This window comes from Lutjanus erythropterus, chromosome 11 (assembly GCF_056507025.1).
Source record: "Lutjanus erythropterus isolate fLutEry1 chromosome 11, fLutEry1.hap2, whole genome shotgun sequence".
In the NCBI taxonomy this organism is placed as follows: domain Eukaryota; kingdom Metazoa; phylum Chordata; class Actinopteri; order Lutjaniformes; family Lutjanidae; genus Lutjanus; species Lutjanus erythropterus.
This window is the reverse complement of record NC_139327.1, coordinates 12,632,792-12,660,663: the sequence shown is the minus strand read 5'-3', so window position 1 is coordinate 12,660,663 and position 27,872 is coordinate 12,632,792. Positions and strand designations below refer to the sequence as shown.

Sequence of the window (27,872 nt, the reverse complement as noted above, 5' to 3'; positions counted from 1 at the left end):
GTTTTTTCTGCGAGAGCATTTATCACTCACTCTCAGTTCACCTCAATTTAACTCAAACTCTGTGTGGTTGCGAAAGCAATTCTGTTTCCCCTGATAGAGAATATTAATTTGTGAAAAGTTGAAAAAGTCCTCATCAAAGGCACTGGTGTATATTTTGGGTTAAAACTTTTTTTTGCAGGAATTTATTTATTCTTAAATCCCAAAATTGGACTTGACAGCTTATGAACCGCCAAAAACAAATGCAGCCATATTTGTGGATATCCAGTTCAGAGTGATGAAAGCGTTTTCAACTAAATCAGGATCATCTGGACCAATGATGCATGACTGAACGCTCACTGCTGTGCAACCACAGTTGGTGCAATGCTGCCCTGAAGCACAGACTTATTAAATACTGTTGGATTTTGAACATATGTTATATTTAGTATATAGAAAACTAAATATCCTGTCTGTACTGTAGAATATACACTAGATCTTGCCTTTTGCCAGTGACCGTTGGTCTCGGCTGAAATATCTCAACAACTATTGGAATGATTACCATGAAATTTTGTACAGAAACTCAACACCCCCAGGAAGATGAATCTCACTGACTTTGGCGATCCCCACACTTTTCATCCAGCAGCACCATGAGGCTGACACTTAATTTTCAGGGAAATGTTTCAACAACTATTCCATGATTGCCATGGAATTTGGTGCCGGCATTCATGTCCTCCTCAGGATGTATTGTAATAAATTTACTGATACCGCATCTTTTAATCTAGCCTCGCCATGAGGTCAAAATTTCAGTTTGTCCTTCAGTGTGGTTTATGAGTAATTACCTGTACAACTAACACAATTCCTAGTGTTTACTGCTAACAGAGACGGATTATAAAGGACACATCCAACTTCAGAGTAATTTCCAGTATCTGTGTCACATGGGTTTTGCCACCGTCCTGCTCCTTTAGGAGACGACCCAAGCCACCGGGAGAAATGAACGTGACTATGACTGATTCTTTCGCCCCAGTCACCGAAGCAATTATTGGACCCATTTTTTACAAGCCACATATCATCTACAGTATTACAGGCAATATCTGGCAACATATATGTGCTCTAAAACAATATTTAGTGGCTTATATTAAGTGAGTAGATAAAAATGGGGAGGAATAACTACAAAATTTTGCCCATGGTAAACTATGGTAAACTTTTCAGCATTAGCATGCTAGCATTCCCACTGCGAGCATCTTATGATGCTGCTTTGTGAAATTAGCTTAAAGCACAGATGTGCCCAAGTTCACAAGTCGTACTTTCTGTGGATGCACAGTACAACAGGACACGCCCACTACACCCTCAAAACTGTCTCTGTCTGGTTAGGTTTAGACACAAAGAACACTTGGTTTGGTTTTGGAAAAGATGATGGTGGGGTAAAAATAAGTACATTATTGTTCAAGAAGTTATGTCAGGGTGTGTGTCCTGTAGAGTACTCTAAGTACAGCCTCATGAGTTGCTAGTATGGCTGTAGAGTTTTAACCTTGTTCCCTTTATGCGTAATATTAAGTTTTGCCATCGCAGCTTGCTTTGTTGTCTTTCATCAAAGTCTAATTATATCTGCAATCTCTTTTTTTAATTTATGTTTTGCTTCTGTTTATGTCAGAATGTCAGTACAGCTTAAGAATGAGATGATTTCGTCAATTAGTTGCCAGTTTAAGTGTTGCATGATATGCAGCGGTGCGTTGCTCACATTTGATTTATGTTGTATTACATTAATTTACGTAGTTACTGAGCCACTTATCAGTAATGAGGCAGCACCAGAGAGCAGCCAAGAGGGTATAATAAAAGGATCACCGGGTTGTTGCTAGTGCAACACAAGGAGCTAATTAGAAACGGTCCATAATAGTAGTTTTAATAATGTAGCTGTAACAAACTTCATAAGGGGAGCATTCTGTAAAATGAAACCATGTTTACCATCGTGAGACCAATTGAATCTAATCATGAAATTATATTTTTCATCAAGCTCTTCATAGAATAGAGTCCAGGTTGCCTTAATATTTTAAGTTGGCTGAATTTGAAAAGACAAGCTGAAATAATTTTGCAATAATTCAAAACAAATACACTTTTATAGTCAAATAAACTTGATATTAATTCAGTTGTATTTGAGAAAACATGTTCAACACAGTTAAGATATTAAGTTGAACTCTTCAACTCTTCAGTCACACTAATAAACATGACAAATTTGATTTCCTCTTTCATTTTCTCATTTTGAAGTCAGTTCTTCATTTCAATTCCTCATATATGATTTCTTCAAACTATAAAACTTGGGAGAGTTAACTCTCAAACACTGCATGCTAGGAAGTCTTAAATAATGAGTTGATTTAAGTCTTTACAATATATTCATCAATTCATCATCAAGTCGAATTTACTTAAATAAAGAAAACTCATATATTTCTGTTAGCTCATTAGAAAAGATTTGTAGATTCCACTAAATTCTTGTATGATTTTTTACAGTGTATGCTTCGTCTAAAATGTGAACACACCACAAATGCAAACAATACATCCAATAACTAATACAGGCATAAAACTCAGAAGCATTCAAACAATATTCAACATAGCTGACATGTTTTATAAATGAGAATTAAATATATACTAAGTACATTTTCCTGCTCAGATATTCTGTCCCCATCCTCGTTGCTCAAATAACCCACTTTTGGGTTGATGCATGGACTATAAATGTTGTAATTGAGTTACAATAACCCAGTTTGTGGTCCTTTTTATGAGTAACTCAGTCCGCTGTAGGATTATTTTATGGGGTGCTGTTTTGTTTGAACTCAGCAAATGTAATCCCCTCGTTGATTAAACATGTATGAGTGAGATAATATGCACCATTTCTCTATTTGCTTACAGAGTGCATTCTGTGGCTCGGCCATCTGACCAAATGAAATAAACTCTGCTGCTCTCTGGAGATTTTTTCTTTGTGGTCAGTCAGCTCAGCGCCCATTACCAGTAGTGGCACTGTAGTACTTTGATATTCAAGCAGTTACTGTGTCATGTATAAAAACAGTAGATGTTGAAAATACTCACTGTGTTTTGTCTCTGGTGACACGTGTCATGATGTGTTCATAACGGCCACCTCAACCATACTGCAGCCTGACCCAGTGGAGTATTGTCTCCCCCTGTCCCTCCTTCTGTCCTCCCTCAGGTTGACCATTCATGCCGAGTGCCCCATGCACCTGGAGGATTTCCCGATGGATGCACACGCCTGTCCTCTGAAATTTGGAAGTTGTAAGTCAGTCCAGATGGTTGCAGCAAAACAGAGTTACATATAGCAATTGCACGGCAGAAACAGTGGTGATTGTTCTCTGCAGGTGTTCAGCGCCTTTCCTGTCCTGGAAAAACTTCAGAGGACTCAAGCAGCACTCACCACTATAAATATGATACTATGGGATAGCTGTCATAAAGAAGTGTTTCTTTTAAAAGCCGACCGCTTCCTTGAAGTGAGAGTTCCCTTGATAAACTCCCTTGATAAATTCTTACCCAAGAATCTGCAGCCACACTAACAGCTCTGTAAGGTTGGCTGTACTTTGCTTTGAGCTAAATGCTGACATCAACATGCACACTCACAATAACAATAGTAATATACTGATGTTTAGTGGGAAATATTTATCATGCTCAGTGTAGCGTGCTAGCATGCTAACATTTGCTAATTAACAGTAGGAAACAGAGTTCAGCTGAGTCTATTTGGTAGGGGTGGGGGAAATTTCCGATTCTTAGATGCATCGCGATTCGGACGTGGACGAATCTGAATCGATTCACAAACGTCCAAATTTCGATTATTTAAATCTGTTAATTAAAGTGATACAGAAGCTTCTAAATAATGTGGAACTAAGAAGCGCGGTACGCGTCATCGCCGGGACACTTTGGGACGCGCACCTGGAGCGACACACGCACAGCGGAAAACAAACATGGCCGACCGGCAGCCACCTCGCCATGAGGTCCGAACAGCTCCTTCTAATTTAAAAGCAGCCGTGTGGAAACACTTCGGCTTCTACAACGTCGACGGCGGAAGTGAACTGGACAAGAGCCACGTTATATGTAAGCTGTGTCGAGCTAAAATAAAATACTTTGGCAACACAACAAACATGAGAAGCCGTAACTCGATTCCACCCGACGGAGGAGTCGGGGAGACGGCAGGCTGCTGTTGCTGCGGCTACTAGTGGCTACTGTTGGTACTTTCCAGTTTGCACATATTTCCAATAGTTTAATAAAATATAATCGAAATGAATTCTTATTACAAATGCGCTGTTTTTAAAAATTGCAAGTGACGAATGCTTATGCAGTGAGACAAAAAGAAATGTGTTTGTGAAAAAGTGCATCAATATACATAAAGATGCATCAATAATCGTTTTATAATCGAATCGTAGCCCCTGAATCGTAATCGTAATCGAATCGGCAGGTGCCCAAAGAGTCCCACCCCTACTATTTGGTCATAAACCAAATTAGAGATGCATATAATTAATATTTTTATTATCGAGTGACCTATTAATCAGTTTCTTGATTGACTGATTAGTTTGGTCCATAAAGTGAAACAAACTGGCAAAAAAAATGTTGACCACCATTTCCCAAAATGATGCTAAAGAAAAACTCACAGGAACCTCAAAGTGATTACCAAACATGATCTGGAACACTTTGTGCCATCTGCTCTCCAGCCTGAACAGATAGGATAACAATAATGTGTTTTTTTTTGCCTTCTCCCTGTCGCCCAGATGCCTACACCAATAACGAGGTGATCTACCTGTGGACCCAGGGAGACGAGAGGTCTGTTGCAGTTGCAGAGGATGGCTCCAGGCTGAACCAGTACGACTTACTGGGACACGTTATTGGCAAAGAAACCATCAGCTCCAGCACAGGTACAAGCTCAGACAGCAGTATACAGTACACATTCAGTCATATTTTGGTGCGTTTGAACAGGCAAAAGGTAAGGTCCTAAAGCAAACAACACAACACACTCAGCTTGTGCGCTTGTTGTGTGCACAGGCCGGTCAGCCAAGGAAAATATCATTTTTGCAGACTATTTTGATGGAGGATACTGCAAGCAGTGAAGCAAAATTAGTGTGTCATGAAATTAAACTGCTTCCCCTGAAACAAAACTCTTATTAGTTTTTCTGTATAAAATTGATAGTAGATTAAAATCTCCTTCCTTATTTTCTGTTGACATATATTGGCACTCTTTGTGTGTTCTCATAAAGTAACTGTCTGCACTTTTCTCCAGTTCTCTGTCGTTTTGGATTCAGCTTGCATTATTTGGGTCCATCGAGAAAATGATGACTTATCAGCTTTGGGGAAACTATTCAGCATATTTACGAAAAAATAATATGAAGAGGTGTGCCAGAGGTGAAGTCTTATTTCCATGCTGTTTTGGGCTACAGCCCAAAGTCAACTTTAATAAGCACGAAATTAAGGGGAAATCTGCCAGCTCATAGTGTTGATTACATATTCATTTGATCTGAAATTCTCATCAAAACTGTTGCAGAAACCTTTTATCCGTCACACACAATCAAATCACTTTTTATTTATTTCCCACTGGAGGATTTATGTTAGAGATTTAACGTAAAGGGATGAAATAACAAGGTAAAGGGTGAGTCCTGAAGGAGACAATTCATTCCAATTATCTTGTAATATATAATAGAGACCCTCAGACAAAGCAGTGTTATAATATTTAAAAGTAGTTATTATTCACAAGAAATTGTACATCGCCATGTATTTTTGATAGGGATGTGTCAGGCAAATTACATCAGTGTAACATTTTTAACATTAATTACCAGATAGCAGTGCATGAAGACTGGAGAAAGTACTGACCACTGCAAAGACTGCAAAAGATAAAAGATTGTTTCAGTGAGGCGGCTGGTAATTACTGAAGGACTGCATAGCTTACTGAGCTTACTGAGCCACACTGGCTCTCCATTTTTAGAGATTTATCTAACCTCTGCGGTGAAGCTGTTTGCCAGTGTGGATTTCAGGAGGTGAGCTAACGAGTCACAGAGATCTGTCAGACCTCAGTTGTGTTTGGAGACTAAACCGCCACGAAACCTCTTTGTTGGATGGCACTCAGCTTGTTTTCCTAGGAAGCAAAGTGTGTTGAAAGCTGTTGAAATAATAGCACTTGTATAACTCTAGAGAGGACACTTTCTTTGAGTCCATCTTTATTGTTGTGTTTTTCAGTGGTTTAACCTTAAGTCAAGTGAATTGCAGAGGTTTTTAGACGGAACAAGACCAACTAAAGTCTGCCTACGAGTGCTAAACTCTAAGGTGGAGTCAACATGATTCCTTTTATAAACTGGTCCAGCCAGTGGATGTGAAAAAAAAAAAAATCTAATTTCTTTAAACTTTAAACCTAATGGACGACAGTGAGCTGAGGGGATGGGAGGATTTTAGCCAGTTCAGCTCTGGTTAGAATCTGCTCAGAAAAAAAACACCTCAGGGAATGAGAGGCTGTTTTTCTCATATCTTTGCAACACAGATTACAGACATGGCAATGACAGCTGGTGCTTAGGGGAGATGTGACCTGCCATCAGAGACAAAATCTGATCTGAAGGAAGTGTTCAGTATTGAGGTTTAAGGGCCATCCACACCAAGAACAATATCTATAAACGAGCCACACTGATGGCCAATAATGTTCGATAAGCAGCAGCTCTGCGTGCTCCAACTGTGTCCAATATTGATGACCTGTTACTGCTATACGTTGTGCAGGGAAACAAAAAGAAACGGAAAGATATTGGTTCATGAAATTCTGCAAATACTTAAGGAGTCATGAAAATTCAACACGGTTACAAGTGAGAAAAGACGGGACTTTAGAATGACACACGCAGAAGTTCTTCACATCTACTGCAAATTATTTATTGAAAGGATTTTCTTTATTTTGAGAATCAAAGGTTTGGCATTAAACTTGAAAATGCTGAACAGTTCCTTTTTTGTTCAGCTGTAGCCAGACCAATCATGTTTCTTGATTTACATGGAGACGCAGTCCTTCGAGGGGACAATAACCATCTAAGAATTGAAGTGACGAGGGATGTTTGTTGCTCGACTTCACCTCTTTTCTCTGGCCATAATGATATTCAGAGAGATATGCTAACTTATTTTCCAGACCTCCAGTGCTTTTTTCTATTAACATTTGTACCTCAGCTCAAGGTTTCCTCTGACACTGACAGTCGTCCTCGAGTGTAGCATCAAAACTGCACACAAACATTCAAGTCAGGGATGTCATCTGTCAAGTCACTTGTTTCCACTCTTTCAATCCCACTTTCCATGCTTTTCTGAACATTTAAACTGAAGTCAAATTCAAGGTCAGTTATGTGACTTTTTTTTTTTTGCACAAGTGCACATCAGAAACGATTTGAATATTTCTCAGTGCATTTTAATCAACATTTTTCACGCTTTCATATGGTTTAGTGGCTCATCTAAGGGACTGATTGGCTGCTTTGATGATGCAAGCATACATGTTGATGTTTTAATTTTAATAAATCTTACTTTGAATATTTCAGCTTATGTTGCTCCCAACTGGGCATGGCTGTATTAATAATTATGACCCTGTGTGTCTCTCTCCATCTCTTTCTATGTTTCTCTCCTCTCCCTCAGGAGAATATGTAGTGATGACAACATATTTCCATTTGAAAAGGAAAATTGGCTATTTTGTGATTCAAACCTACCTCCCGTGCATCATGACTGTCATACTGTCTCAAGTCTCCTTCTGGCTAAACAGAGAATCGGTTCCTGCTCGCACTGTATTTGGTGAGTGCCATCTTATGTTTTTAATCCAAAATAAAAAAAACATGCACTAAATGATTAATTGAAAAGGCTAGATGATTTCGTGGAACTTTTTGAGGACTAAAGTAAGAGTAAAACAAATGTGCAGAGCTGCATTTGTTCACATCGTCAGATGATTTAGCAAACAGGAAATCAAGTGGAAGGTGTAAAAACTTTCTCACTGAAAAAGGAATTACTTATTCATACATCGTTATGTTAATTAGAAATTTTCAAAGCTTTTATTGATTGCTTTGGGTTTCAAAGCTTCTGTGAGAATTGCCTGTGAATATCCGAAGCTCTGGCAGGAAAACTTGTAGTCATTATTTACCTATATACAACATACTTTGCCATTACTGTAATAATGAGTCTAATGAGAGACAAGAGGGGAGGCATCAGCCAATGCCTGTTGCAATGGTTCTCAACTGTTTCAAGTCCCAGCACCCCAGGATAATCAGGTTGGTGATCGGACCTGCCGCCTCTCCCACACGCCTCTGCCAGAGAAACTCAAAGACAAAGACAATGGCTTTGTCTCTAACATAAAATTCAATGACAAAATAAAATTCTAGGACAAATTGGGCAATGTAAGTCTAAAATATCGCCTTTATTTCTCATTATGCCTAGTGCTGGACTGAGTAGTTTAAGTTTGCTCATTTTACAAAATGAAAATGTTACTTGGGGGTCCTGACCCACAGTTTGAGAATCACTGGTGCACTGCATCCCCACCTAATCCTCAACAGTCAACTTGACAAGCGACGAGTGTTAAGCAGTTGCATGGGCACAGGGAGGGTTGTCCTCGCACTCATCATAGCCCCATGTTTGCAAGACCCACATACATACAAAGGGCAGAAATAGTCCCTCGTGAGCAAGCTTTTACAGTAGCTTTCACTGTAACCATGAAATATTCATACTGTTTCGTCTGAACTTGGATCACATCCATGCAACTGTTTTTTATGTGTTCGAGTAATTAAATCTCATGAAGGACCTCAATTTCTCACTCTTTATTGAGTCTTTATCTCTTTTTCTTTTTGCTCTTAAAAACAAACCAAAAAACCCAGCATTCAAACACTGTAGAAGGTTCAAAGCACTTGGGTCAGCCGTACTTTTATCACAGTATTGACTTTCCCCTAACTCCGTAACAGCAAACACTAATTAATCAAAAGATAAGTTCAAGCAAAGTTGGAGAGTATAAAAGTGGCAAAGTGTGGCAGGTGATGGACGAGCTGTTGCAGCTCTTGAAGAGGATGCTCGGCTGCTTTGTCAACAGTCAGCCTGGTTTGAAGTGTTATTACTCACTGAGGTTGAGGTAATTTAGAAAGAACCAGACACATCAGTTTTAAGAACAGAGATAATCCCACCAAAGCTACCATGGACTCCTAAAGGGTCAGATCAAAGGTTTGCATTAGTGGAAAAAATCCATCCAAATTTAACAGTTAATAAATAGGACAGTTAACTTCTAAGAATACCTTACATTTTACAACAACAAAACATTAATAGTATTATTTAAAAAGATGTAAGCTGCACACACTTGGCCGTGTTGTCCTCCCTTTGTACTGTGAATAATAATAGATTAAATTTGTCCGTCTAGCACCATCCATGTTGAGAAGATTGTGTCCGCTTAAATCACCGCATATTCAATGATGAGATGTAATTTGCCCTCCCCCTTCTTCTTTCAATTGTTATTGTGTTGCATAAATCGATGAAAGTGCCCCTTAACCGGCATTTACTGAATAATTAGCATGTTGATTTGGAAATGAAGCACACATTGTACAGTAAATGTTGAGTAGCACAGAGAGCAAGGGGCACTTTTCATCATGTTGGCGAGGAAATAAAAACCGTCACAGCTACCTTCTCCCATGCATTCCTCTGAATATCGCTGCTCCTTCAGTTCTACGTATATACACAAACACACCGACAAGAACGTTCTTCTTTGAGCATACATCTAAAAATCATTTCAGTCACACAAGAAATTGAGTTTTTAGAGAGACAATTTCCTTCACATAAGGAGAGGAGCTGTAATCAGTGTCATTTTCTCAGAGGAATGATTGAAACATTTACTGTGAAGGACGCAGTCTCCAGCGGCGTTCATGTCTTTGTGTTTTTTGTTCACGCTGTCACATTGATCAGCTGAAATCAGCATCTTCTACTGTGTTGTAAGAGTCATCAGCACCGAAACTGATTTATCATTTCTGTTACCTGGTAAGCTCTCAGGTTGGATTTTGTAGACATGGTTAAATACGTTTTGGTGAGTAATTAGGTTTCACCGTGTCTTATATATCAAGATTTAATTATGGAGGACCAAAAGTGCCAGAATCAAACATAAATAATAACTCAGTGACTAAATGAATGAATTAATATGCCATTAAATGCACCAATAATGATCTTAAATGTAGGCATTATTTAATTTATACAATGTGACAAATGTCTTTTTCTGTTTGAATTTGCTAGAGATGAAACCAAATCCAATCTAATATCAGTACCGGGACCTGATGTTGCTGCAAGTCATACATCAGGTGTCTGACTCACGTCACAGATCCGCATTCAAATCTAAATTCCACAATGTCACTTATTTATTTGTAATTACTAGCAGCCTTTTGCCTTTTGGAACAGCTGACCTAAAGTCTCAGCAATGCATCATGGGAAATTACACAAATGAGGGCCATCTCACGTGTCACAAGCTACAACCCTATAGCACCCAGCTGAAAGATGTAATTTTACAAACTAAATGAACTACATTACACAAACTGAACAAGCTTTCTTGATGGTCACAATTCTGACAGGATGTTGGTTAACATCAGCTTTTCACCACTAAACTGAAGTTCAGTTTCAGCTTCATGTAATCTTACTGCTACAACTAATAATGATGAAAGAGCACTATCAGTATAGTAACACTACTGGCGGATAACCTAATTCAGATCAGAAGCACAAAAAAGTGGATCTATGCGTCTCTGTAATTTGCTTGTTTGTATTAATTCCCCTATTATTTTACTTTCCCATTCAATTTTAAATTGGATTTAGTAATTTACTAATTTTAAATTGTTTTATGTATTTATTTCTGCATTATTTCCCCCTTGCAATTTGTCCTGCTGTTTATTTCCCCACTCTCTCTGCATAGACTACAAAATATAATAAACTTCAGAAATAAATAAACACATAGATTTGAAAAATTGATAAATTAATTAAATTGGAAAATAAATACATAGGGTAATTAATAGGTAGAGTTAAATTGTATTAATTTGTTTTCTTTTGATTTTGGTCCTCCTTATAAATGACCTGTTGCTTTCTTAAGAATGTCCTCATTGATATTACAAGCAACTCCATGTCCGCAACTTGCCCAACAGCAATTTATCAGAAACTTGTTTTTAAAGCTGTGCAGATAAACACTACTTTCCCTCTGTGGGTAGTAATAAACTAATTAAATAGAAGCATACCACACAGTTACAAAGTTGAAACAAGAAAATAAATCAATCTCCGCCCCTTAAACAAAGTGAATTACCTATCAATCTTTTTGTCATAAGTTCTAATTTCTCACTCATGGCTCACTGAAATGAGTTGACCTCCCTGTTCTGCGACACACTACTCATTTTAGAGCCCACCGTGGATCTATTTTCATCAGATCAGATAGGTCGGAACAGCTGAGGTGATTGCTTTTATGTCGTTGGATGGGTGACCACTGTCCAGCCCACATTTCATTCCCAGCAGCACTGAAATTATTTGCAAAAAGTTTCAGTGTTCATACGCCAAAGGATTCATTTCCAGATGAATTACTGTAATTTCATTGGATGGAGGTCTGTTTTCTCTTTCATGTGTGATATAATTTAAAGTCTTCATTGTAGACGGCACTTGCTCATAACCATGGCTTTGACATTACTAAATGTATGCAGGACAATAGCATGCCTGTCTCTGTTTGGGTTTAAGGAAGGAAAGTGCAATTTCTTTACAACTTGGGTTTTTGTGTAGATTTTTGGAGCCTCCAACCCCAAAAGACACAGCTATACAAGAGCATCTACAGATGCCAGAGAACACATCCGACAGACTGGTCTGAACTAAAATACAGCGCCAAACATCCTTTATAATGGCTCACTGGACTGATAAACTAGTTCCTTATGTTTGAACCTGCAGGACTGACCCAGTGTACTTACACTGTTTATGCACCCATTGAATTTGTTAGTGTTATCTTTGTGAGTTCACAGTAGATTCTGTACTTAAAGTAATTAGATAACTGAAAGACAGTAGACAATTTGTTAGCACTTTATTTGAAGGGGTGTGCACATGACTGCCATTACACCCGTCATGAACATGAAGGAGTCTTTATGAATGTTTATGACTGTCATTCAGTCAGTTATATTATTTTTAATGCCACACTGACATTGTTTGTCTTTGTTTTGGCACCTTGACATTAATCAAGCTGATAATGCTTTTCTTAAGACAATTTGACATTAACCAAGACAAAAACGTCTTTGTCACGACAACTTGACAGTAATGACCTTGGTTGTCATAAGACCATTATAAGTGTGTCATGAAAATTTTCCTTAACCTCAAGTAAAGTGGTAGATTTTGGTCTTGAAGTGGTTCCATTTTGACTTGGCATAAAGATGTCATTAACTGTTATAAGGTCAGTTGTAATGTTAAAACATAAAGACAACCATTTCTTTGTGTTTAATAATGTCAGGTTGTCATAACAAAGACATCTCAAATAATGTCAACTTTACATCAAAAATGACAATTGTCCAAAAGACACTTAATGAGAACATTTATAAAAATTCATCATGACATGGTTATGACAGTGTAATGACAGTCTTACGCACACCCCTTCAAATAAACTGCTACCAACAATTTAAACCAGTCTGAAGCAGGGGTGTCATGATTTACAAAAACTGTAATATTTAAAAAATGTTTATCAGCTCATCTGGTTGCGTTTTCATTGTTTGTACACTTGGTTACAAATCCCTACACTTGTATTTTACTTAAAAAAAAAAAAAAAAAAAAAAAAGACAAAACACACAATAAACAAAGTTAAAGATGAATTTGACTGAATGCATTATTATTCTAATCATTTTTATATTTTTCATAGATATTGCAATAATATTATAATCCTATCACTAGTCTGAAGCTTCTCTTACGTGGCTCTTATAGACACCGTTAAAAAGCTGCATACAAAGCCTCCTGGTTTCCAAAATCTCCAAAAATAAGTTAAATAAAATGTTTTCACAACAGATAATCATGATAGCAAAAGTTATAAAGAATTCCACCCAAGTTGTAAAAAGCTGAACTTTCCTTAACATGTTCAAAAAGGAAAAAAAAAAAAGAATCCATTTACTGACGTTTTTATTTCATCCTCAGGAGTCACCACTGTCCTAACCATGACCACCCTGAGCATCAGTGCTAGAAACTCCCTTCCTAAGGTGGCCTATGCCACTGCCATGGACTGGTTCATGGCTGTGTGCTATGCCTTTGTCTTCTCTGCCTTGATTGAGTTTGCCACAGTCAACTACTTCACCAAGCGCAGCTGGGCATGGGATGGGAAAAAAGAGGGCATGGAAATAAGGGTGAGTGATTCTTATATATTTTTTTTAATTTAACGGATATGACACACACACGCACCAACATTAACAATGATGAACACATCATCCTGAAAGCAAAGTGAGGGACCACAACTAACAATTATTTTCACTGTCAATTATTTTTGCAATTAATTGATTAGTTGTTCGGTCTATAAAATGTCAGAAAATGGTGAAAAAAGTTGAACACTCTTGTCCAATATGATGTCCCCAAATGTGGTTGTCCACCACCCGAAGATATTCACTTCTGTCACAGAGCACTGAAGAAAAAAGAAAATATTCACATTTAAGAAACTGAAGTCAGAGAATTTTGTCCTTTGTTTCTTAAAAAACACTCCAAGTATAACTAATTGCGATTAATTTAATAGCTGACAACTAATCGATCAATGGTACATCTCTAACAAAATGTAACAGTTTTTTCAGAAAGAAGTCTCCCTTCCCACTTTTTTCTTCTCATTGAATCTCAGATTAATTGTTCCCCATCTTTTGAGTTGATAACCTTCTTAAAAAAGGTTCCATGTTGCTCAGTAAGTCCTCATTTTACACTGGAGGAGCGACGATGGCAAATGGCACTTTGGAAACGCTGATAGAAAGTTCCCTGCTTAAAGCAGCCTGGAGTACTCTATAAAGACTATAAAGAGAGATTTTATTTATTCATTAACAGCCAAATGGAACAGGGACAGCGGGGCGGAACAGTGAGAGCAGAAGCTGAGGTAAACTCCCAGAGACACTGGCCCTGATTTATGATGGCAGCATATGTTCAAGTCTCATCCTAAAGTCACTGTAGGCTCGTTCTCCCCAGAAAAGAAGGCATCCTTACATCTACTGTGCACGTTATGGACACGCTGATTAAAAAGCGAGTGTGTGCATTATTTAAAATGAATCACCTGGGGCTGACGTTTTTATTTTAGGCATGAAATCTAATAAATCACAGCGTACAGATTTTTAATTTGTCAATACTCTGGGCTGTTGTTTATGAATATACAGAATGGGGAGTGGATCTGCATCAAGGTAGGAAAGTAGGAATACAGATGACTGAATTACTTTGGCACAGAGTCATTTTTATGTGCTGGACTTTAAGGACTGGTTTCATTTGGATGCGGAGGTCTTGACAAGATGCTTTCCTCTGAAGATGTGATGAAGTCACATAAATAAAACCTGCTAAGTTCCTCATGTTAACCTCAGCGCTTGAATTTAGCATGATTTCTATGATGTTTTATAACTAATCAAATGAAAGAGATTAGAGGCATAAGACAGTATCAGAGTAGGCAAAGAGCGGCTGTGAGGAAAATTAAAGCACTTGCTCATGTTTGTCTTAAATTAAGCCTATAGCTTCAAGGAGGCTCCTTCGTCCCAGTAATGAAAGGAACTTATGCATAATTTCCCCATCTTTTGTATGGACCACATGATTGACAGAATCAGATGTTGATTGATCGACAGTCCAGAGAGGTCGGCTAAGAAATGTGCCTTCTGCCATGAAATCTAATTATATATATACACACACATCTATGAATTAATAATATATGGTTTGTCCAGATTTTTTTTTTTCTGATGAGTTAACTCACCAGATGCATGTACAGATGTTTTGATACCTCTTTTCCCTTCCGGATACCGATTCCAATACCTCACCCTTGAGTACTGATCCGATACCAGTGCATTAAAATATAGTACATTAAAAACAGTATATTATTTTTTAACAGCTGTATAAAACTAAGCCTGTATACATGTATTATGATTGCTATCATTGTGTGGCCAAGTTGAGGTTGAAGCCTACATACAGAGATTGAAAGCCATAGAACATGACTCCACCAAAGTAGGGGAAAAAATAGTCACCAGGAACATCCCTTAACGAACTGGGATTGTGCGTCTTGTACATCAATTGCCCTGTTGATTTAACAGACAGTTTCTTAACAGACAATTAAGACTAGCTGACTAATTTAGAAGTAAGGAAACACACAGAAAACAGTCAAAGTTGTGCACATTTTATACATTGTCCAAAAAAATTGCGTTTATTACGAGTCATTAGAAGCCATTAAGCACATTCTTCAATAGCCAAACTGACAAATCAGAACAAGCAGGATTACAGCTTCTTGCTGCTAATGAGAGCTGCTACACAGCCGGGCTAACGTTAGCTGTGCTAGCGCCAGCAGTCTCCTCGTCTTGCAGGTTAACTCACACTTGCCTGTTCTAAATGTGATTATATATTGTTCCAGTCAAGTGGGTAGATGTCAGCCTACATACAACCTTATTTTCACTTTCTAAATCGAAATACTGACAAACTCTGAGATGTTTCCTTTGTTCCACTTTCTATTTTCTTCATCCTGACTAGTATTTCTGGTGCCGACTACTAACAATCTTTAACCATTTAGTCAACTACTTGATCTCATGTGCCTATATTCAATAAATTAATAAGTTAATAAATAAGGTGGTATCGGATCGTGCATAGACTTCTACACTCATTACTCAGTATTCATACTGCATTTTAGGCAGTATTGGAGGCATTTTCCAACACCAACATCAGTACTGGAATAACTCTACTTGCATGGTGTTGAGGAAGTGTCAAAGAACGGCATAACATCTGATTTTGTGAACAATTTGTTGGACCACATGTTACAAAGTCACACTGATTACTGACAGTCAGAGAGCTGGCAAACACCATCACCCTGTGTATTTGTATTTCAGTGTTAGAAAGTCAGAAGCAAGAAAATGTACAGTATACATTCATTACTTCGTTATAAATCTATTTATTTTCCTGTTTAACAAGATAAAAGTTTCATTGTGCTTAAACGATATTTAGGAGAAACACAGTCAATATCGCAGCACAAAAACGGTATTAAGAACACAGTACAGACAACTTAAGCAGGCTGAGGGGAATTACTGCTAAACTAAGTATAATGGACCTGTTGCTGAGGCATTTCTATATTCTACAGTAAATGGATCGGCTTATATGAGCAGTTATAATAAACAAAAGAAGCAGCGCTACATTAAAATAATGGGCTTCTGGGTGTTGTGCTTTTGAAAATCACATTTGAAACATTATGAGACTGTCCTTTTGGTAAATAGTGGCTAGGTAGAAAACTGTTATGTTGCTGCTAGCACATAAATTGCTTGAACGCTTCCATCAGCCACAGACACAACATGGGATAAAACATATTTCTTCTGCTGCGACACACAGAGCCGCAAATCTATTTTCTGCTATTAATGTACAAACTGTCTGACACAATCAGTACAGGCTTTACAGTTTTTTATAGCTTGACATTTGGCCCTCTGAGTGATTGGCAGAACGGCATACTGCTGCTACAGAACTTTGCAGTCAGTTGGGATAATTTGCAGTGTTACATTGCAGAGCGAAGGTTTTTTTTTCTTTCCCTTCTCCTTTTATTTTATTTTTTTCTTTTGATGCCTCGTCTTAATGGCAACAGCCTGGGCTGCGTTCTCGGGGGCTGTGCTGAGCATGCAGTTGTCATGATAGATAAAAAGGAATGGGGTCATAGAGGGAGACAATGCACTCCCATCACCACACTCCCTGCTAGAATAAGCTACTGGAAAGCAAAGGGATCAGAATACACACATCTTTTTCCCTTTTTATTTGCAATAGAATAATAAAAAAGAGGATATATGTATATATACATATATATGTACATGTAAGAAGAGAAGCTGTGAGGACAGAGTGTCTTTCAGAAGAGGAAGTTTCAGCTCAGTGAGTCTTTTCGCCGTCCCTAGTCATCAGAGGCAGGGTTTCATCCACCACTCTTACTGGAACCAAACGATGACTTCATTGCCCCCAGGCTCCTTCTTTTTTAGAACTGAAATGGTGAGCTGCAGACGAGTCAATGGGCACTAATTTACCTTGCTGGTTATGGAGCTTCTGTGCCATTTTCTTCCTCTTTTTTGTCACCTAACATTCTGTTTGACAAGCAGTCTACCTAATTAGCTCTCCCCTCGCCGGCTCAAGGTGTGCTTATTACAGAAATTAGCCAGTGGGGAGTTTGGTTGGGATGAAAGCCTGCCATTGGACACTACTGCGTTAGATATTATGAGCTGGTCTCATCAGCAGAGGCAGGGGCACCAGCTCAGTGCGCAATGTGCAATGGACTTCATTGCTGGAGCACAAGTGACTTTGTTTACTGATGTTTTAACACAACAGTTTGTTAGAAAATGATCAACACTGTCATCATCACTCCTAACAGTCACATTTCAGCATTACACTGCTACTCATTTTACTGGACAACACAAAAGTTGGACAGCTGAGACTTTTGCAGCCATATCAGATTCTGCTTGTCGATTTTGGTTCTTAACGACTCAATTTTGACTCTTTGAGTGTCCTCCTGTGTTCTTCACACCAGAGTTGTATGAAACACTAATTACCACAGATGAATGTTACTAGCAAAAACACTGAGCTGAGCTAACATTAGCTAGACAACAGTAATGACGGTGGTCTCTTTTGTGGTTTCTTCGATATTTTCAGTTTTATTTTAATTTTACTTTGCCTACTTTGCTCTAAACACAGAGGAGTATTCCATCCTTGTAAATAATTTTTTAGCGTACCATTTGCTAAAGGGTGGTGATTGTTACAAGATTTGCAATTTATGCCATTAACCTGCTGTTTAAGCAACTTAGCAAAGGCAAAGTAGGTTGACTGGGAATCCTAGAACTGCAGTTTAATAAGATTAATGCATTAGGAAATGGGAAAACATGCATGCATTCAGCTCACGTCTATAGGTGCAGACAAATAGCCAGGTCGATATATGGTTTGCAGTACTGCAGTAGTGTTTAATTTGAAACTGCCTTAAGTGAAATTTGTGTTGATGAACAGAATTGAAATTAAGATTTCGTAATGATTCATTTGGAATCGTAATTTCTAAATTGATTCTTGTTTGGAATCGGTTTTCAATGCCCAACTCTAGTTATGAATCTTGAGGCATCTTGTTTTTCCCCACATACCTACTTTTGTAAAAAGTTTCAGATCAAAAGTTTCTGATTTATGTGGAGTAAGCTTTAAAAAAGTGTGTTTTTATAGTTCATGTGGATCATGAACCCTTGAATATGACTCATTGAGAATGGTTGAGAAACGTTATAAAAGGCTACTCCTCCATTTAAATATATTTGTTGAGAGGCCAACCAAAGTGGTCAGTGATGCATCTTTGAGTTTATGTCCATGGTCACTTCACTTTTTGATGATACGTTTTCCATACCTTTGTTGTTTGAGCCTCTCCTGACTGCTGTGACAAGGAAAAACCTTTGTAATACAACGAGATGAAGTGGTTATATCTGACTAACCATCCTAAACCACATTTTTATTGCATATTAACACCATCAAGCCTGGATGCAGAGATTTTATTGCAGCAGTATAACAAATTATTATTTTATTTCTGATGAAAAGCAGATCATCTCTTGCTGTTTTAGGCAGTGAGTCTGAGTGGGACAAAGAGGAAATGAAAAAGATAAACACAGGAACAAGGAAAAGGGAAGAAGAAGTGTTTGGAGGAACCAGTGTGTTTTGATCAAGGATTTCTAACAGCGTTTAATTAACAGTAATTACTAGGGGTGTCATGATTCACCAAATCCACGACTTGTTGTTAGACTATCGAGTCTTGATTTATAATGTTCAACAGGTCATTCATTTTGTGCCCTGCCAACTCTTCTTTAAAATGATGAATGATGTCTATATGGTATCAAGTGTGAAATAACAGCAGCTGTGTCATCTTTGAAATGTTTTTTCCTTTGGACACACGTCGGATGCTACAAGTAGGTGGGGGTGGAGAGAAAAAAAATAAATAGCAGGAGCATCGCTGTTTCTGGCTTTGATTTCGATTACCGAAACGGAAAGCCCATTTTGATTGTTTTTTGATTTAATATAGAATTGTGACACCTCTACTAATTACAGGTAACCTGTAACACAACCTGCAGTGGTGAGATCGAGCTCAGCCTACATCTACAGCTACCAGGTTGACAGAAAATTTGGTACGGCAAGTGCCACTAAAAAATAAACACTCACACGGGGACAAACAGGGACACTGTGGCTCCCTAAATGCAGTCTGCACGCTCATACACCCACATGCTCACATACTTGAGGCTATTAAATATGCCAACACCTCCATCTCCAATCTTAGACAGGGACAGACTGTCACAAGGTTCAGTTACACGCACACATGCACACACCGAGCTCCAAACAGCAGGACACAGCGAGGCACAATTGCCCCCAGGACACTTAATCACACTCATAAAGAAATTCTGATGCAACAATTTGCAGAAGTTACAAAGACAAGGTCAATAGATGCATTGTATTCAGGAGGGGTATTTGTGCCTGCAGCTAGCCAAATGACTTTGAATAGTGCGCAAGAATCTCTGGCCGGAAGCAAATTATGTGCTGTGTCACATTAGGTTTACAAAAACATGCACACAGCCCAACGCCACATGTGGTTTCCCCAATAATTACACCATATAAATTACTGTACGCGCTGGCCGAGCTAAGTAGCAGCAGAAAATGACTTTGCTTGGTTGGTTTGTCAGGTTACTGGGCGAAGAACATCTTTAATGCCACGGACTGAAGAGTTTAGGGGGCTATGATTAAGGTCATATGACACGTTAGAGTAGTCATTGGCTTTTCCTGCTGATGTAAGCCATAGCTGTGATAGAGGAGGCTCGTGGTGCTGTTAGATGTGAAGGAATCAATATCCGGGGAAAAGATCTGGTTATCCAGGGGGTTATCAGTGTGACTCTTTCTCTCCCTGTACTAATTGACTTGAGATAGACCCCTTCAGGCAGCGGCTCGCCATTTCTCTGTTTAATGCAATCAACAGTCTGCAAGTTTTCTGAGCTGCTGTGTTTGCAGAGGAGCTTGAAGGATCATCCACCTCCTGTTGTCCTGCTTGCTTGAGGAGAAAACACTGATCACACTTCCTCAATCCTGCTGCCTCAATCACATCAGACAGACAGTCTGGAGCTTATCAACGACTTAATAACAGCATCGTGATCACGGCTGGATACTTCCTAGTATTGGAACTTCTCCAGTTAAATGAATCTGAATTTGATCCTTTTTGTACACAGATCTAGTGTTTCTACAGGTTTCTAGAAATTCAATTTAAGACTTCTTAAGACCATTATAAATGCAATTCAAGAACTATATCACGTCTATGCTGGCAAAACTGGGTTGCGCTTGAGCCGTATTTTGGTGATACTCCCAGTGTGAATGAAGAAATGATGATGGCAGGCCAGGCCAGGTTTTTACGATTTTCTGACTTCCTATTAAACTCTAATGCCCTTATACCCAAAGATCCTCATTTTAGTGTTTTCTTGCACAACATGCAGTGGTCCTCAAATTTTCTCTTTTCAACATGCTTCAATCAAACATTAAATGCAATGTTCTCAAGCTAGATCTCACTGAATTTTCATTAACCAATATAAGCTGAAAGTAATGTGCAATGGGCAAAACAAAAATTCTGCGTTTGTTAAGCATTAAAGGACTAAATTTCAGACTTTTTGACACTTTTTAAAACCCAGCAGACATCCTGTATTAAAAAATTGCTATTTGTATGGTTTTGTTCTAGAATACAAGTAACATGATAAAGCCCCTCATCGAGCATGGAGAAAACCTCAGGATGGACAGTGTAAAGGGTATTGAATGAAGTACTCTATTGGTATTGGTATCACATCAAGGTACTGGTATTGATACTAGCAACTAATCTCCCTGTCGATTAAACGCAAAATTTAATTTAGACTAGTCGACTAGTCTAACACTAAGAAAACACTCAGAAATCAGTTAAAATTTAGCAGAATTTATTAATTTATAATGTTAAACACTGTCCGAAAAAAAATAGTGTGTATTAAGAGCCATTTGAAGCCATTAATCACAGTTTACAATCGCCAAATCTTACTTTAAATGCCGCTGAAATGCACGCTACTTTGCGCTGTGCAATACAAACCTTACACATTAATGTACAAAACATGACAACAACTCAATAAACGCTTCACCTTTTCAGACCGAAGAGGGTCACGGTGTCTGCGGGTAAAGGACCCTGAGCTAACGTTAGCTGACAGCCTAACACACAGTGTGGCTAACGTTAGCAGTGCTAGTAGCAGCAGCCTTTCCGCTTGCAGGTTTATGTCTGTATATGTGCTTAATGTGGTCACGTGTTCCTCCAGTCGAGTGAATACATATCCGCTTATTCTGTCACACTCTACGTTCATCTGTCCAACTTTGCTGATATAAACATCTGGGGTTGCCAGGGCAACCCGGGCATACGCGCTGGGCGAGAGGGGCTGCCGTCTGACAGAGCCGCAGCCCTGACTAGTGGCGTTCGGCTGCATAAAATCTTAAAGGCTACAGATAACTGGCATCGTGCATGAATGAAATATTGATAAATATTTTAAACGACTAGTATTTCTGGTGCCAACTAGCGTGGGTGCAGACGTTTAATCGTATGGTTGACTAATAGCGCGCATCCCCAATTTATACTCATATCAGAACTGTTTAAAGGATACCCAGCCCTGATCATGATACCTACCATTAATATTATTGCACTGTCTAACACAGTTGACATCAAAAAGTGTTTTTCCTGTGCATAATAGTGACACACTGGTGTGGTTCAGATACTAAATGAACATATAACAAATGTCTTGTCATATGAAAAATGAATTTTCAGCCTCCATTTGAGAGTCTCTGTGAATATTGGGGATAAAAGACCAAACAAAACATTTGGTGATGAACTGTGTGTGGAGAGAGATCCACCGTGAAGCACTTTGGAGGGGGGAGAGGGGACATTAGTTATGCTAATTAAAAAGATGGAGTCAAAGGAAAAGGAAGGAAAATTAAATGAAGCTGAAAAAGTGGAGCAAAAATTAAAGTCGGGCTCAAAGCAAAAGTGAAAGCATGGAGCACTGAAAGTGAAACACTGTGTTACATGAGACACACAGCTTTTAGTTTTGCTGCAGATCTTAAAGTGGCCACAGTGGGGATGAATGGTGTGAAGAAAATGACCCAAGCACAGGCCCACACAGGAAACTAAAACCTCACCGGGTGATCAATCTTGGTGCCCTACTTGTTCTCTCACATTTACCGTGTGCACTGCACTGTGCTCTTTCAGGCTGACAGGATCCTCTGGTGATGCAAGTTTAGCTATCTGAGTGCACCAGTTTAGCAAATGAAATTCTATCTCCCTGTGCGATTTCAATATGAAAGACAGTCTAACGATTTCTCTCTAGTAGCAGAGAAAGAGGGCAGCTTCTTCAGCCAGCTTTATCACACACAGCCTTTGTCGTGTTTGTTTTATCGCAAGCTGTTTGCCTGAAGAGGCCTGGTTGCTCTCATTGATACAGTTTGTCAGACATGTTTTCAGGCACAGTTTCTTTTTGCTTTGTTTCTAATCCTGCTCTGTGCTGCTACTGCTACTGTTAGCAGTTAGCAGTATCAGACGCCAGTCCAGCCTGGTTCTGCAATGATGCAAAACATAATTGTTGCCATAGAGCTTAACAGTGACTGACCACTTTTTCTGCGGCTCCAGTTCCGGAAGTGAATTTCCCATTCATTCCCTCCATTGATGTTTCAGAAAATCCTTGAATGAAGAGTTTTGAGCCTGGAACCAAGCCAACTAACCAAGAGATGAATCACAACCATAAAACATTTGATTCTGAGCAAAGAAGTTGGAGTTACGAGACTGTGTACGTAAAGACAGAAGGAACTACTCATCTCATAAAACACTGCAAATGATGGCACTTCTTAAAATTAACTTTTGTCATTATTGAATATATGAATCATGTTAGTGACCAAAGTAGCCAACCTGCTAGCAGGATTACCCATTTGTGGGCATGGTAAACATTTCCATGGTAACAGCAAGCGCCACTGATCAGAGACGTTGCTGTTACACTTAAGGATTGTGGGCAGTGCTGAACTTCTCCATGACATTGCAAATAAAACGTGTTTTTCTTCGCTGTAAAAACAAATAAGTTGGGAAAACGTAAAATTTCAAGGCCACTTGCTGCAATAAATTTTGGAGTTGAGTCCAACTCAAGTTCAAGTTTATCTAAAGAAAAGTAAATAATCTCAACTACCTTTTTTTAGTTAATTAAAAACTTGAGAGTTTGATTTGGGCTCAAAACTCAAAAATCTGCTGCACTGTTTTGCCTTGAAAGTTTGAGTTGTCTCAACTTTTTTCCTTACAGTGTTAAAAAAAAGTTTTTTGCCTTCTACAGGATTATTGTTTCACAAATTCATAGCATGGTCAGTCTACCTTGAATGGTTACAACATTATAATTAATAATCTGAATCTTATATTTAGAATATGAATGGCACTTTCACTTCCGGTACCTCACTGATGAGCTCTGTTTCCGCACTCTTAATTTTACCAGCCTGATCATTTCGTCATGAGTTTTTATCATGACCTTTTTTTTTTTTTTTTGCAATCCAGATTTGTATGATGCAGATTTGAATTGACAATATTAATAGTGTAAAATGTTCAAAAGTAGTTCCAGCTACATACTGATGAATAGAGTTTGTAAGTTGGGCAATTTTAATATAATTGGTAAACTTTTTTTCTTTTCTACTTTTCTTTTCAGGAACCGTTTCAGGCTAACATGGCCAGGATTAAAGATATGGTTAGGCTTTTGTTTTGTTCTTGTGTGTGTCGTGTCTCGTGGTGTTGCTTCTATTTCCTCTTTATGAGTTCAAATGGAAGTATTGTTGAGTTCTGGTGCTTCGCTCCTGACGACCTTTACTTTACTGCTTTCTTCCTTTTCAGAGAAGAGAATCGGCAACTCTGTCCAAAAAGGCGAACAACACCTTCAACATTGTCGGGACCACCTACGCCATCAACGTGGCTAAAGACCAAGGTTTAACAACCATTTCCAAGAGTGCCGGAGCGTCAGCCAAACATCCCTATCTCCACAAAATGGACGACCCCTACACGGAGGCCAAGAAGTCCTACAACCGCGTCAGCAAAGTGGACAAGATCTCACGCATTATTTTCCCAGTTCTGTTCTTCATCTTCAACTTAGGCTACTGGGCCACATATGTCAACAGAAAGCCCGCTATCATGAAGGCCAACAACCTAAACTGAATTTGACCAAATGCTAGGCTTGATCTGGTTGGTATCGGAGGGTAGACAGGTTTGCAGGAGGCCAAATCCATCACATCTAATCGTGTGCGTGTATGTGCGCGTGTGTGAGCGTGTGTTTCGTGTGTCTGTTTTTTCTTGAGAGTTTGATATTTTGCACGTCTGTATAGGTGGAAGGCAAATTTTAACATACAGTAGACTCACATATAATAGCTGACCTTGGAGGGAGCACATTGTCACATCAGACTGTGTTTGTGTAGCGTTTCTTTTCTCCCCCTCCACACTTAGCTCTGGCCCTGTTCCCCCTGTTGTGAGTAACCAAGTGTTCCTTTGCTGTATCTTGATTGCTTGCTGTTTTGTAGAGTAGTCAAATTGTGTTTTCACTATGTTTTGACATGTCTGTGCTTTGCTTATAATAAGTTAGAGCAAGCATGCCTCTGAAGTTTTCATTGTAGCTCATTACAGATGATAAGGTTTTGACACATACATCCAGTTAACCACATGCATGCACGCACGCACACAGACAGACACACAGCGACGCATTAGAAAAACGCCAGAGGAGCCATTCGTCGTCGGTTGCTTTACCGTGCTCCGTTAGCCGGGGGCAGCCTGTATAGTTCCATAGGAACATCATTAATAATCGTCAGTGTCTGGCCTTCAGCTCATGCTGAATCTCAACAGACCCGATGCAGTATCATCTGGAATTGCTTTCACGTCCCATGGGGCTGCCTGTACATTTTCTAGTCCAGTGGATCTTATTGTTTTAACTGGCTGGGTATGTTCAATGACAGAGAAGCTATGTGCCTTGGTGAATACACACATGATAGAAGAAAAAAGGCTTTGACACGCTCACACTTGCATTCGCAGAACACACACACACGCACAACAGGCCTGTGTGTAGATTACACGCAAACTGGTGTCCACAGGCTCCGTGCACTGCAGTATGTGGCTGTGCCCCACCCACCCACAGCCCATGGGCATGAGCACCCAGTGTAAAATTGCCCATTAGTGTGGAAGGTTAACAGACCTCTGCCTGTGAAAAGATGAAGCGGAGAGATTAAAGGATCCAGCGTAGTCCAGAACAATTATCATGTGCATTTATGTTTTGGCTCATGGTGCGGCGCCTCCGTGAGCTGAGCGGTCAAAACAAACTACCACCATTACCTCAGACGGAAGTCGAAATCTGAATTGCAGTTAATTATATGTTTTCCATGGAAATGCAAATAACATTAGATGTTTTATACATTAAAATCATACCAGACACTCTTTATTTGTTTTGGTATATTGTATTTGTTTTCTTTGCATCGGTCACTGTAGCTGTTTTTTGGCTCCATTATGATTTTTCTGCCTTGCCATTAGCTTTGATTCATGTTGTACTTTTGCCCTTTTATACTTAATTGTGTAAAGTATATTGGTGTTGATTTGATTGTCTACATATGCTGTACTGTTTTTGTGTTTTGAAGTAGACAACAAAGGCCAATATGTCACAGTCATTCAGTACTTTTAAACAAATGTTGGAGACACTATCATCACCGGAGACTGTTATACTGCAAAATGCTGCCAAATCAGTAAAAATACTGCCTAATTTCTCCAACAATGAAATAACGAACTTAATTTAATTGTTGTGATCACACTGAAGAGCAAACTAATGGTCAAACTGATCAGATTTATCTCCAGCTGTGCTGACTGTCTCCAACTTTTGTTTTCCGTTTGTTAAGTGACATCTGTATTTTTGTTAAGTGTTGAATTTGGTACATGTTTATACAGATGTTAAATGATTCTAAAGCAATTTCTGTTGCTTTTTCGCCGGATGCACTCTGGATATTTTGCAGTATCTTAAGTAGAGACTCTTTGATGACCACTGTACTTCAACATGCAGTGGATCTCTCTCTTCAAACTGTATCTTCAGTGGTAAGCATAGGAAAATGAGTGAACTGTGTTGTGGCCTCTTTTAAGGTGTGGTAATAACACAAAACATGTACAAAGTATCAGTCATAGGTTAATGCATGACAATCTGTACACGTGTATGTCTGCAACCTCCAATAATGGTGTTTGTAACACTGGAATAGGGCTTAGTATCAATGTTTCTGTAGTTCATCTCAGTTACTCATCTATTACTTGCTCATAACCTCAGCAACATCTGCATAAACGCACTTAAACTCTAATTATTTGTGCATACTGATGTGATGCTAATAATTTACCGCTGGCACAGAGTTCTGAAAGTGTTTTACCCTTATTTGGTAGGACACATATTTTTGGTTTTATTGAGATTGCTAACACACATGCCAAGCTGGCCCTACATCTGTCTCAGTTAAAAGCATTACAATACAAAATGAGGTAAAAGGTATGGAATTGCATGACCACACAACCTACAATTCTTGATGTAGTTCCCACCTTAGTCACATTCAGGTCATATTTCAAACTAATAACTGCAAGTTCAGCTTTGAAACAAAAACTAGGGATGCAAAATCACACCACATACATATTTGATGATGTGGCAATAATGCTGTGCATCCCGAACAAAAACGAATGAAGCATATGAATGGATCATACTTTTATTTCTTATTAATTTCATTATGATTAAATGTTGTGGTGGTTTGTTTCAGTCTCACCTACTCCACTCTTGCAGTGTTTTTAAATTATTTGATATTGTGGTTAATTATACATTGCACAGGACAGATTTTTTTAACTGTTATGTCCAACCAAAACATGTCTCCATTCTAGGCATGAGGACCACAGAGACCTTAGCCAACATTGTTCACTTCAATTAATATTATCTCCTGGTAAACCATTTTCATATTCAAAACACACACACACACACACACACACACACACACACATACATACATACACACACACATACACACACACACACACACACACACACACACACACACACACACACACTCAATGACTAGAATGACATAATGAATCATGACTCTATAAACTCTGGGGTGAAATCTGTGAGGAGCTCATCAAATTTTTATTGTCGCATGAAAGTACAAACAATCTGAACATGTCCCTGTCTAACAACAATTTTTAATACTTCACCATATTTTTCAACACCACAGAAAAACACCAGGCATGGGCTACTTCTGACAGAGTAGGGCTTTTGGGATCAAATATATTTCGTAAATTGATCAACTGTGAAGAACTGTGTCTCTTTTTCAGACGTGATTTTTATCATTTTGTCTCTAACAAACTGATTCATGATGCACATCAGCTGAGGGTGTATCCAGCCTGCTGGCTGCTGCTAATTCAGGATCTGATGACACAGAGCGCTAATGTTTATGCATGATTCCTCTGAGTAATGTGATCGAGGTACTGTAGGTAAGTAGTTATGAGAGGCAGCAGCGTGAGTTATTTGAACTGTCTTTGTGAAGAAACTTGCCTTAAAGACAGTCATCCTCTGAGTGACACAACCTCCTCAGTCATAAATATCACAAATATGCTCACGTGCCTTTAGCCAGCTGACACAAGCAGCACATTGTAT

The 27,872-nt window shown here is 38.8% G+C and overlaps 1 protein-coding gene across 2 annotated transcripts in view; it reads left to right on the top strand.

The window, feature by feature from the left end:
* Positions 1-26,588, top strand: part of gabra3 (gamma-aminobutyric acid type A receptor subunit alpha3) — a 130,102-nt gene extending 103,514 nt beyond the window's left edge. The window contains exons 6-11 of one of the 2 annotated variants that reach the window (XM_084730844.1): positions 3,170-3,252; positions 4,734-4,877; positions 7,603-7,755; positions 13,111-13,316; positions 23,883-23,921; positions 24,065-26,588. In XM_084730844.1, coding sequence (XP_084586970.1) covers positions 3,170-3,252; positions 4,734-4,877; positions 7,603-7,755; positions 13,111-13,316; positions 23,883-23,921; positions 24,065-24,382 — 943 coding nt within the window. In that variant the 3' untranslated portion in view covers positions 24,383-26,588. The remainder of the gene's footprint in view (positions 1-3,169; positions 3,253-4,733; positions 4,878-7,602; positions 7,756-13,110; positions 13,317-23,882; positions 23,922-24,064) is intronic. The other variant, XM_084730845.1, reaches the window with a different exon arrangement.
* Positions 26,589-27,872: the final 1,284 nt, after the last annotated feature.